At 35.4% G+C, this 13,728-nt stretch overlaps 1 protein-coding gene across 1 annotated transcript; it reads right to left on the reverse strand.

Annotated features, from left to right (window-relative positions):
* Positions 1 to 878: 878 nt before the first annotated feature.
* Positions 879 to 10,835, reverse strand: LOC111700802 (homeotic protein spalt-major). Its single transcript, XM_023471843.1, has 8 exons — positions 9,748 to 10,835; positions 7,629 to 9,331; positions 6,713 to 7,120; positions 5,970 to 6,014; positions 5,830 to 5,885; positions 4,461 to 4,559; positions 2,967 to 3,123; positions 879 to 1,150 (listed from the first exon to the last, which is right to left on the reverse strand). Exons 1-8 carry the CDS (start codon positions 10,728 to 10,730, stop codon positions 879 to 881), a joined length of 3,723 nt encoding a protein of 1,240 aa, XP_023327611.1. The 5' UTR covers positions 10,731 to 10,835.
* Between the last annotated feature and the right edge of the window lie 2,893 nt (positions 10,836 to 13,728).

A 13,728-nucleotide genomic window follows, 5' to 3' on the forward strand; every position in this document is an offset into this window, starting at 1 on the left:
TAAAGTTTCGAAAACTTTTAAATCTTACTTTGACGAACGCGTTTCCTAGTTTTTCAGGTTTGAATGGTTTCGATATTTATCCATGAATACTTGAGGTTGGAGTTTTGAGAAAATGTTGTATAAATGTATTCATGTAATATTGATGTATTTTACATGTAGATATCGTTAGAATCTTTGCAATCATGGAATTATTAGTCTTTGCCACAAACTTTTTATTTTCTAATCCCAAAATCTTTGCAACCCGATGTCATAAATCCTTTGATATTTCAAATTATGAGGTCTGCAAGATTAAATATTGTAATTTTGAAATATCAAAGGTTGCAAAGATATAGTGATTAGAAGATTTGAGATTGTGGCAAGAACTCAGTTCCTTAGTTTATATTTCAACAAATTTTTTTTCATCGGTCCTTTGACATCATCGTAAAACATAAACAAAACCCTTATGTCTTCTTATTAGTTCTATTGCTCCTTGGGTTTTAAAAGTTATTTCACATATACAGTGAAAATCCAAAAAAAAATACCAAAAATCTCTGGAATAAGAAGACGACATTTGGAATCAAGATATGACTTTTAATAGTCCAATGAACATGATACACAGCTATTGTGCAGTGTAAACAGTATTATTATTATTAATGTAATGTTGTTTTCCATCCACAGTTTTCTGGCTCTCACTGTAAGTAATATTTTTTGAATAATTCCCAGTAGGTGGATTTCAAGCTGATGAAAAAGGCAAAGAACAGTTAGTTCTAAAAAAAAATATAAACTTAAAATTAAATTTAGCCTAATTGGTCAAACTGTGATCGAAAGTCACAATTATCTGGGATAAGGACCAAACCGTTAAATCCGCTTGCGTTTAGATCTCTAGTTATTATTTACCTTTACATAGAAGTAATATGCTGAGGAGGAGGTATATTTATCCCTCTAGGTAGAGAAGCTGGTAATCTCTCCTCCTGCATCCCCCCTAGACTCAACCCTTCAGGTCGGAGCTGTAGAGCTTCTCTCCGGTAGGATAGATTCTCCTCCTCGTAGGATCTTCCAGGATCATCTCCAGGATCTTCCTGATCGTCATATCCGTCCTTGTATCGTTGCTCCGGAGCTACCTGGAACCTGAACCTGTTCTCCTCCTCTTCCTCCCGGACTCCAGGAGATACTAAACAAATATATGCCATTAGTTTAGATCCAGGGTATAGTTTAGATCCAGGGTATAGTTTAGATCCAGGGTATAGTTTAGATGCAGGGTATAGTTTAGATGCAGGGTATAGTTTAGATCCAGGGCAGGGTATAGTTTAGATCCAGGGTATAGTTTAGATCCAGGGTATAGTTTAGATGCAGGGTTCAAGATATTTATTAAATTAATATCCAACTCTGGGGCCAAAGAAATTGAGTCCTTACCACAAACTCTAATTTTCTAATTCCTATATCTTTGCTAACCAAAGATTACACCATTAGGTTGCCAAGATATAGGGATTAGAACATTTGAGTTTGTGGCAAAGACTCACTTCCTTTCATAACGAGAAGTAGTTGAACGACGTAGACTAAGTTGAACCATTTCTCTTGATCTTGAACAAACACACAGAATAAGTGGGTCAACTACTACGCGATATTAAACAAAACTCGACCCTGGTAAAAAAATTGATCACTTTCAGTACCAAAATATCCGTCTAATTATCTATCTTTCTTTCTATCTACCTATATATCAAACACACTGTCTGTTTAGCTGTTTATCTATCTATCTATCTACCTATTTATTTATCTATGTATCTATTCATTTATCTATCTATGAAAAGAATAATGTTGTCTTGTAACGAGACAACCGGTCAAAAGAGTGCAGAAATATTATTTTGCAATTCTACTCAACATCATACTTTTTAAAACCCCTTCAAAAATAAAAACAAAAAATTAACCTTTATTATAAAATCAGTCGGATACAAAAATTTTACACAGTAAACTGTTTTTGAAAATTATAATCTAAAAAAAAAATAAAATGATAAAATTTAGATTTTCTTTGTTTTTAAAACGTGTCCCCTAGGACCCTTATCTGATGCAGATTATAATCTTGGAGAAAATGTTAACGTATTTTATAAACAAACTTTTAGAAAAATTTGTCACAATAATGAACTAAAGAAAAATGAAGTTTATTTTACAAATTCTTATTTTTACTTTCCTAGGATTAATTATTCGCAGGTCACAAGCGTTGCGGCATTACTGTCAGAAATTTAAAACTTTCGGTATTTTTCAATAAATCAAAATTAATTTAAGAGTGAAAACTAGTGCAAAAATGACTTTTTATACTTCAATATAATCTTAAAATTTTTACCTAAAACAATCGAACATTTTAAACTTCTAACCAATGTAAATTAAAATGCACAACACGTAGAGCGTATAAAAATATGTCTCAGGTAGTATAAATCCACAAAGGATTGTGCACACTGTACACTGTAAATTCATGTGAAACGGCAATCAATTAATCATGTAACACAACAATATATTTATCTATCTTTCATTAATGAATATCTATCTAAAATCTACTAAATCTTAAGCTTAGTGCAGTGTACTAATATTCTTTAATTTCAAATGTAAACCATTTCATAAAACAACAAAGGATCTGAGAAATCGTTCATACTCTATATTCTCTAATTTTTTAGATCTTCGATATTCAAAATTATGTATTATTTCTTACAGATCGAAAAGTCAAAGTTTAAAATTTCCACGATTTATACCATCAGAAGCCGAATTAAAAAAATTTGAGACGCTGCTGAAACATGGTTGGTTCCACAATCCACTTAAAATTGTGTTTAGTGTTTCGAGATTTGAGCCGGCGCTGAATTAAAACCGGTTTTTGGCGACTCTTTAAATTTGGCCTCTGAGATAATAAAATTAGAGTTTGTAGCGAGTGATCCGAGAAAAATTTTTTTTTAGTCAATTAATCTTTTTCATTTTAAATTTTGTCAATGCACTTCGCTCACCTGTTGGACGCTTAGAGGGCGGAGAATGATCCTCTCCGTCAGAGGACGAAGGACGTTTATATCCCTCACTCGGAGAAGGAGAAGGAGCAGATAAACCCGTCCCGTCCTCCTTCCTAGGACTGTTGTTATGTATGGCCTGATGCTGTTTTAAATTACCCTGAAACGAAGGAAATTATGCAAAAATTCTGACAAGGGGATTAAATTCCGTCTTGTACATAACATATTATTCTTTAACGCCTCACAGACATACAGTCTTAGAGTAGACATGAAAAAACAAAACAGAATATTATATGACAAGAAAAAAAACAGAATATTATATGACAAGAAAAAAAAACAGAATATTAAACGACAAAAAAAAGCAGAATATTAAACGACAAGAAAAAAACCAGAATATTAAATGAAAAGAAAAAAACAAAACAGAATGTTAAAAGTCAAGACAAAAAGTTTAGTCAACGTTATGAAAGAAAACTTTTTGCAAGAAAAGAAACATTAATAAACTTGCAAGCATCCAATTTACTGGAAAATAAACCAAAAACAAACAAAACTCCAAGATTAAATATAAATTGATACAAGACGGGATGGGGGGGGAGGGTGGGGAGGGGGTGACAGGCTCTGAAATTACTCTAAAAAATACACACGGGTTTATATTAGGCCAATAAACAAGGTGGGCTCGAAGAACAGGTTTTAATTGATATTTTGTATTCTTGACGAACTATTGAGAAGAGAAGTTCATAAAATATAAATCTTACATCAGGATTTGAAGTTTATCAGGACCAAGATCAAGATTATAAGGAGGAAGGAGAAGGATGGAGATAAAGATTATCAAGGGGTAAGGATAAGGATGGAGATCAAGATTATCAGGAGGAAAGAGAAGGATGGAGATCAAGATTATCAGAAGGAAGGAAAAGGATGGAGATCAAGATTATCAGGAGGAAAAAGAAGGATGGAGATCAAGATTATCAGGAGGAAAGAGAAGGATGGAGATCAAGATTATCAGGAGGAAGGAAAAGTATGGAGATCAAGATTATCAGAAAAATGGAGAAGGATGTAGATCAAGACTATGAGGGGAAAAGAGAATATGGGTCAAGATTGAGAAAAACAAAAAAAATCTGAAGAGATAAAGGAACGTTAAGAAGAAGAATGTTTATAAATTAGGTTAGATATCAACTCAGAGCAAATTATAAAATCATGAATATAATTTATTCACATTAATAGAAAGTTTAATTTAAACACAAGTTTTGTTTCAGGAAATTAAGCAAATAAAATATTTCTTGATGTTTCGCAGAAGCCATTAATTCTTATTGCCATTATATAATCTCCCTTTATTGATATCATTTGCTGTAATTGAACTAGAAAAGTGGAAATTAAATTTTCAAAATTGAAATAAATCCAAACTGAATCAATTCAGGATCACACAAAGAAACAATAAAACTTAAATAATGAAGGAACGCAATAAAAAATGATCCACGAAATAATTTGAAATATCGTCTTCACCTTTGTTGTAAACCCACGGTCGCAGTCCGGACATTTAAAAGGTCGCTCCTTGGTGTGAGACCGCATATGGATTTCAAGCCCTGATGCACACCCGAAAACCTAAAAAAAAACATTTTAAAATATTTCTTAAATTTTGGTTTCTAAGGCCCCAGATTAGCAGTTGTAGGTTTCCCACGATTGTTTGAAAATAGTTCTTGATTGAGACGCTAAATAAAACCCAATCATTGAAATCAAGGGGCAAATATTCAGATACTGTAATAAAACTAAAAAATACAGGGTGTCTCAATAAAACTAAAAAATACAGGGTGTCCCAATAAACATGGGAGTTTAGTGACGACCTCGAGATCGTCTTTGTTAAGAGACATAATAAACTTACGTCAACTAGAGTTATTTTTATGTAAACGGTATAAATGCTGTTTTTCTATTCTGCAAAATGGTATGATGTGTTTGCAAGGTGAAAGCTGTTCTTTGTTTGTATCCATGAATTTTCTCATTTTACTACAGTTTGCAATTAAAACATAAAGAAACAAATTCTTAACTCTAGCAGACGAAACATTCTATACTAAACAAAAATCATTTACAAAGACAATATCGAAATTGTCACTCAATTTCCATATTTATGGAGACACCCTGCACACAATTGATAATTTTTGAGGGACCGTTGAACCATCTCCAGGTTTGAACAGCCCTGAAACTGTCCTTTACATTTGAACAACCCTAGCCCAATCTCATTATCTATTGAGTGTGAATTGTTTTATTATTTGTATGCATATACAGAACTAGAGAATATAAACACTCTACTGTCATATACGATGGATATACGGAGTCAAAAACATATAAGCAAAACCGGGAAAATTCGTTTTTTTCGAAATCATTATAAATAAAACATTTAGGAAAAGAGCTGACTAAGTGCCTCAAATTCTAATTTTCTAATCCTTATATTTTTGCAATCAATTCTGCTTGAAAAAATAATCTAAGATCGAAATATAAATGGTTTGCACTAGAAGGTTGCAAAGATATAGGGATTTGAAAACTAGAGTTTAATGCGAGTAACCAGTCTTATCGTTTGCTAGCTTGGGAACCAAGCGCTGCCCAGGTTACACTCCCCGTTTACCCGCACTTGAACAATTTTACCACGAAACAAAATTTTCGCTATAAAGTCGACCCACTTAGAATAATAAATCCAAGATAAGAACATTCCCGTCAGTTTTCCGAGTTCTCCCATATATCGGTCCAGGGGTTCCTGAGTTATGATCGGAAAAACAAACAGACAGACAGACAAAAAAAGATTTTGATATAACCTGCAAATTGTTCCAAGCTATATAGGCTTAAATCATGCTTTCAATAATTTTGGATATTTTTTTTTTACCTTAAAGCATATTCTACAAGTAGTTCTTCCTCTTCCTAACATATAGTTCCCAGGTCCTAAACAAAAACACCATTTTACATAGATATTGAATATTATGTTTTGTATGTACAGTGTGTCAGTCTATCTGTCTGTATGTTTACCTAAATATTGGTCTGGGTGAGGTCCAGTCATATAGTTAGGGAACCCTAGGGAAAAGTATAGAAAGTTAGTTTCAAAAACATTTTTTTATAAAATATCTCTGAGCTGTCTGTCAACATAATTTCTGGTTATTTATCTGTATTATTTTTTCTGTCATTAATTTTGAAAAAAAATTAATCTATTTGTGTACTAATCTGTCTGTGTTGATCTGCTTAGCTGTTTGTATATCTGTCTGTTTGTCTGTTTTTCTGTCTATCTATCTGTCTATCTGTCAAACTATCTACCCCTTCCTCCCCCCCACCTCCCATCATCCCTTCTCTAAACTTAATATTTTTCTTAAACAATCATTCCCCTTTCTTCCTTGAGAACCCACAACCAGGAGAAATATATTTTTCGATTCTATCAATAATAGTTAGAAATGTAATTGTGGGGTTAAGAGAAAAGGGGGCGATTTGTATGCCCTCCCTCCCACTTAAGAAACCAACCCACGGGATAAAGTAAAAACATGAACTAAGAATATAAATGTTTGAAAACTGCTAATGAGCTGGTTACAACCAAGATCTGAGTTTACAACATGAAAATCTAATTTCTTGCTGACTTCACTAAACTCAACTTAACAAAACTACTTTTACAAACTTTTCCAATGGATCGTTACGTTGTAAGAATATAAAGTTAGGAGTAAGGTTTACATATGAAAATGTTTTATTTTTGGTAAAGGAATGGTTTAAAATAAGGGTTAACTAACCGTTTAAGCTGAGAGAATGAGGAGGAAGAACTATTCCCATTGACTGGAGATCTTGAGGAATCCCTGTCTTGGCAAGATGAGAGAAAACTGAGTGTGCTGCAGGGTTTCCTCCCAGCATGGAGAAGGGGGAGTTTAGGAGGAAAGGGAAGGGACTGCTCAGGTCTAGAGGACCGGAGGAGAAGGGACTGTTCATAGGAGCAGACTTTGGAATAACATCAGGTCTCACTGGATCAAGTATCGAGGATGAGAGAGGAGAAGGGGTTCTGTGCTCGGAATGTGAACTAGTTTTCTCCCCTGGGCTTGGAGAGTTGGGGGGACTCTCCTCCCTGTGGTTCTCTTCATCAAGCTTTTTGCTACTAGTAGATAAATCTTCTGGTTGGTTTCTGCTCAGCTGCTCACTTAGCTTTTCTGGAAATAAAGACGAATAATGAGAATAGGAACTAGATTCAGGGCTTAGGTTCAATGCGGAAGGAAAGTACACTAACTATGAAAAGATTAAGAATTCGAGCAATAGTATTGAATTTATAGTGGAGCAAAGGAAATGAGTTTTTGCAACAAACTCTTTTTCTAATCTCGATATTTTTGCATTCTGATGGTGTAAACCTTTGATACTTGATATGTTTTTAAATATAAAAAGTATATGTACATTGTACAACATGAGGTTGAGAAGATATAGGGATTAAAAAATCAGAGTTTATGCAAAAACTCGGTTCCTTTAAAATAAAGAGCATATTCAAGTTAAAAGAGAGAAATTTAGTTATTTACAAAGGTTTGGGATTAAATCAATGTTTAAGCAATTCCTAACTTGGCAGGAAGGTTTAAAACAAGGATAATGTTCAGAGCAAGGTTTTGAATTGTAGTAGAGGTTTAGGTTCAAGAGGGATTAGAAATCAAGATATGGATATAGGGTTCTCACCGATAGATCTAAGATTAGTTTGGCTGAGTGAACCCTCCGATGACGATGCGTCAAAAGATCCACTTGAACCTCTATCATTCTCAGGTATACTCTCTTCATCTTCTTCTCTCTTCATTCCTCTGCCATCAAAACTATTCGGGAAGTTGAAGAGACTCTCGTGATTGAATTGTGAAGTTGGGAGCTGGAATGGTTTTGAACCAGGATGCATTCCGTACATTGGGAAATCTTTGATTTCTGCTGCGGAAATTTGATCCAGAGTGAGCTCCGTCGGAGCTCCAGAGTGAGTTTTTATATGCTCCTGGAGCACCAGAGCATTAGGATATCTTTTCTGACAGATTAAACATTGATGGAAGGCTCTAACCGGAGCTCGGATCTGATGAACACTCATGTGAGTTTTCAGGTTACCCTTTGTGGTAAACCCTCTCTTGCATATCTTACATCTGTACGGTCTTTCTCCGGTATGGGTCCTGTAGTGCATCTGTAGAGCTGACTTGCACGAGAGCACTTTGTGGCAGACAATGCACTCGTTAGGATCAGAGAGTTTATGTCCCAAGGAGTTGACAAGGTGTTCAAGTTTACTCGTCTCTCCTTCCTTATCTATCTCAATAAAGTTCTCCCAAGCTTCATCTGTATTATCCATCTGTGGAGGAGGATGGAACATGTTGGGAAGCATTTTAGAATCTACTGGTAGCTGGAGACGGGGCATAAACTGGGGTCGGAACATGTTTCCTGGAATCTGTGGGAACGGGAAGAATGGAGGTTTATCATGGAAGGATAGATGAGATGATACAGGGGGTTGCTGCTGATGATGTTGATGATGTGTGAGATGAGGCGGGAAGAGATGGGGAGCAGGACGAGGAGAAGGTTGTAGATCATGGGGTGAAGGTTGATGATCGCGAGGGGATGGTTGATGATCACTGGGAGAGGGTTGGGGTTCATGAGAAGGAGGAGGAGATTCAGGATTACTCTGAGTATCTGATTCTCTATCATCGTTATGCAAATCTTTGCTCAGATTCTGAGGTTCTTCTTGGGCTGAGTCATCTTCATCCTCAACCGGAGATTCTTCTCTTTTAATCAGAGCTTTATCCTGATCAACTTCAGGTTCAACAGAACTTGTTGAGTTATCTTGTCTCGGACCAAGTGTAATTGGTCTAAAAGCTAGCTCTGGGCTGGGTTTCGGAGGTTTAACTTCACTCTCCTCAAATTTAGGGAATGGGAAGAGAACGGAGAGCGGAGGAGCTCGTGAGAATTGCATTTTCGCAACTAGATCTTCTTTTCTCACCGGTTCACTGGGTAGGCCTGGTAAAGGCATTCTAGGCATGCTATGAAGGTTAGGAAGAGACATTCTTGGCATACCGCCAAATTGTGGCATCTGCGGCAGATTAGGAAATGAAACTGGAGTGTCCAGTTTAGGGAAACCTGGTAGTCCCATGGGAGGTTTAGTTCCAGGTGGTATAATCGGAAGCATACCAGCCATTGGATTCCTAGCTGACGGAGGAGGGATTCCCTTCTTCTCCGCGTCCTCAATTTGCTTGAGTAACGGTGGATAGAACTTGTCTAAATGCTCCGGGACCAGGTTTGGGTTCATCTGAACATGAGGGAAGCTCTGGGAGTGTCTCTGAAAGTGAACCTTGAGATTTCCTTTGGTTGTAAATCTGTTCCCGCAGACGTTACACTTGTAGGGTCGTTCTCCGGTATGAGATCTGAAAATCATATTAAAGAAACTGAGATTTTTCCACAAACTCAAATGTTCACATTCCTTTATCTTTGCAACCTGATGGTGTACACCTTTTGATATTTCAAACTTTGGATATTTATCTGGCATAATTCATTGTTCGAAATATCTATGGTCATATATGACATCGAGTTTCAAAGATATAGGGAATGAAAATAAGAGTATTGCGGCAAAAACTCAATTTCTTAGGAAACATCTATATAATCTATATAAAAACTTGTCAAGACATTAATATAACAGATAAATTAATATGTAAATTTTTATAAAAGATTTTTAAATTCAAGTCTAGTAGGTTTGACATTTTGTGGTGCATTTATAAATAAAGTAAAATTATGAAGTATGTTTGAACTGTAAGTTATATTACTATAAATATATATTCGTTACCTGATATGTATTTGAAGAGCAGAATCTGATCCAAAAACCTTCCCGCAGAATTTACATCGATGTTTAAAGTGGGGATCATCCTTGGATAAATTCTTATTGTAGGATAGATCTGCTAAACTATGCTTGAGTAAACCATGGCTCGCATTGTTGAGGATACCCTGAGCTTTCTGTTGGAGTAGCTCAAGGGAGTTGAGAGGAGATGAATCTGTGTGCTCCGTGATAATACTTGAGATTGGAGCTGAACCTAGAGAACCAGGGTGTCCAGGTGGAGTGTTGAAACTATCACTAGTTATCGATCTGTCCAGTTCACTTTTTGTTGGTTGGTTCTCAGAACCAATAAACTCCTGCAATTTCCGGAGAGATTCCGTTCCAACATCAACTTTTTCCAGCTCTTGATTAAGTTTAAACAAAGGATTACTGGCATCTATCCCGGAACCAATCTTGGATTGATATGATCCGTCCCCTCCCTTCATCTGGGTCTGCATGTGAGCCAGGATCTGCATCTGAAGGATCTGTTGCTGCTGCAATGAGAACAGGGTTGTCTGAAGAACTGCAAGATCCTGAGCTGTCTTAGGATTGTCTGCGTTTCCAGTATCGGAGACAAGCTGAGATATTCGATCTGTAACACTCTTCAACTGTTCGGTCAATGGATTATCCAAATCCAACCCGTGAAACTTGGATCCAAACATTCCACTATTCATGTTTAAATCCCTCTCATCCGACCTAGGACTACTTTTCTCCTCCTCACTCTCACTCATCTTCCCCTCACTCTCTCTTCCGGATGTTTCCTCCTCACTTCCTCGTCTTATCTCCAGGTTTCCGGTCATTCTCATCGGGTTCATCACCCAGCTCCGAGCCAGGTAATCCGTCTCCTTGTTATTATTCACTACGTCTTCACTAAACGGTTTTTTAATGAGTTTAGTTTCTAGTTTATCACTGGTATCACTGATATCCTGCTCCGCGGAGCTCTCCCGGGAGCTCATCTCGTCTCCACTATGTTCCGGGTCGGAGTCCGAACTCCGGGTCCCAATTTCCCCAGGGTTTTGTCTGAACGGGGCGTGAGGAGGAACTGCATGCGTGAGTTCTCCTCCACCTGCAAATAAAAGCGTGGTTACTGGCTACTCACTAGAGAAATATATTTGTGCAAACTCATTCAGACAAACCCTTGCAAAAATCTATCATTTAAAACAATTTCCACGTTTTTTATTCTATTTCCAGAAAAATATTTTCTTTCAAATCCATGGGATTGTTCGGATGGGAAGAACATTTTGTTTCGTGCACAAACCTTCACGATTCTTTATGGACATTACTAATTGATTTACAGGCATAAAAAGAGCTTGTAAACACACATTTCTAGGGATAATTCTTTTTATTGCATCCATACTTTTTATTTAGGCTTCAACCGATGCTCTATTCTTCCTTTCCAGGTATTTTAGATGAAATAAAACTTGTAGTATAACCCCCCCCCCTCTCCCCTCTCTTGGCTCTGGAAAAAGTGTTAATAAATTGAAACATTCCAACTTTTGTTGTTTAAATGAAGAAAGGTGAGAAATGTAGGGGGTGATGTATCTTCTCTATTTTGGAAAACTACGGAAAAGATGAAACCCTCCTTTGTCTTTGAAAAATCAATAGTTTTGCTCCGTTCTTTCGGGATCATTGCAGAACCCATCAGGGAGAAGATTTAACCCCTCTTTCCGTCCTTAATAAAAAGCTTGCGGAGGTGACACATAAACTACCCTCTACACAGTACACACACCCGATCTTATATTTGAAATTTAAACAAGACAAGAAACTACAAAAATATATAATTTTAGCAATATTTGAGTAAAATATGTTACCACGATGAAGATTGGATTGAAATTTGAAATTGTGTACAATTGTACAATTCTAAATATTTTTAAAGAATCAAGAAAATTTTTAAAAAGTAACTAAAATTCACTAGAATAGACTAGAATACTAGACTAGACTAGACAAGAATAGACTAGAATACTAGACTAGACTAGACTAGACTATAATAGACTAGAATAGACTAGAATAGACTAGAATAGACTGGAATAGACTAGACTAGAATAAAATAGATTAGAATAGACTAGAATAGACTAAAATAGACTAAAATAGACTAAAATAGACTAGAATAGACTAGAATAGACTAGAATAGACTAGAATAGACTAGAATAGACTAGAATAGACTAGAATAGACTAGAATAGACTAGAATAGATCTGTCTATCTGTCTACCTATTTATATATCTGTCTATCTGTCTTTCTGTCTATACATATCTCTGTCTATCTCCCTAGCTGTATAGCTGTATATCTATCTCCCTGTCTATCTCCCTAGCTATATAGCTGTATATCTATCTCCCTGTCTATCTATCTGTTTGTTTGATGTTTAGCTGTGAAACTATCTGCCTATCTATCTATCTATCTATCTGTCTATTTATTTCTATATGTCTACCTGTATACCTGTCTCCCTGTCTTTCTATCTATTTGTTTGATGTTTAGCTGTGTAACAAGTTAAATAATTATTAGGTAAATATTTGCTGGTCGGACTAGTCACCAGTCATTCAACAACCTGGAGACAAATCAAAATTTGGTAGATTACAGAAATCAAATATACAGATACATAGATAGACAGATACATAGATTGGTTGGAACCTGTTCATGTTCAAGGGATTGGTTGGAACCTGTTCATGTTCAAGGGATTGGTTGGAACCTGTTCATGTTCAAGGGATTGGTTGGATCTTTAGATAACGCTGAACTCTAGATCTTTAGTAATCAAGCAATAAACTTGCCAACACAACACTATCTGTACTTTTATCTATCTATCTACCTACTTATATATCTATCTATTTATCTATCTATCTACCTACTTATATATCTATCTATTTATCTATATATCTATCTATTTATCTATCTATCTATCTATTTATCTATCTATCTATCTATCTATCTATCTATCTATCTATCTATCTATCTATCTATCTATCTATCTATCTATTTATCTATCTATCTATCTATCTATCTATCTATCTATCTATTTATCTATCTATCTATCTATCTATCTATCTATCTATCTATCTATCTACCTACTTATATATCTATCTATTTATCTATATATCTATCTATTTATCTATTTATCTATTTATCTATCTATCTATCTATCTATCTATCTATCTATCTATCTATCTATCTATATATCTATCTATCTATCTATCTATCTATGATTAAACCCTGTATTCCTATGTACAGATTAGGATGGAATCATAAACCACATTGTCGATAGAAACGTGCTTTATTACCAACAACCCAAGACGCGCGAGTCCTAAAAATATTTAAGATAAAAACTGCGCGTTCGTCTGCGCGCAAAGGAATTTAATACCATGAAGCAAATATAATGATTTACAAGCGCGTAGTAAACAGAAAACTTTACAGTGATAAAGAAAAACAGAAACTACAAGGGATGTAAGGGACATTTTTTCCGTGCACCCCCACCTCCTCTCAAAGGGAGCGACAAACCCCCTTGAAGAACTCTGTAAAACACTTGTAAATGTTGCTGTATTTGGATGGATTTAATTACATTTAACGCAGACTCCAACTTCATAAAATTCTTTAATAGCTAAAACTATTTTGCATCTTGACATCTAACTATCAATCTATCTAATATGCCCGACTACGCATCTATCCACGCATCTATCTACTTTGAATAAATGTCACTTATAACGGACTCTAAATAACGTTTAAAGGGAGTGTTCGACAATAAATTTGTTATTTGAAAATATTTAAAGAGTATAGCCTAGGGGAGAGAAGAGAGCTGGTTAAAAATTAAATATTTTAAAAATAACTAGTTTGTTAACCTCGTTCTTTAACTTCAGACCTACACACCTTGCTTAAGACATGCGCATAAGTGAGAAGCTGCTAACTAGCCCCAAACTTTAATTTTTTAAAATATATTTTTATTAGATACAGCATTTAATTTAAGTTAT

This window comes from Eurytemora carolleeae, unplaced genomic scaffold, assembly GCF_000591075.1.
Source record: "Eurytemora carolleeae unplaced genomic scaffold, Eaff_2.0 scaffold398, whole genome shotgun sequence".
Lineage (NCBI taxonomy): Eukaryota > Metazoa > Arthropoda > Copepoda > Calanoida > Temoridae > Eurytemora > Eurytemora carolleeae.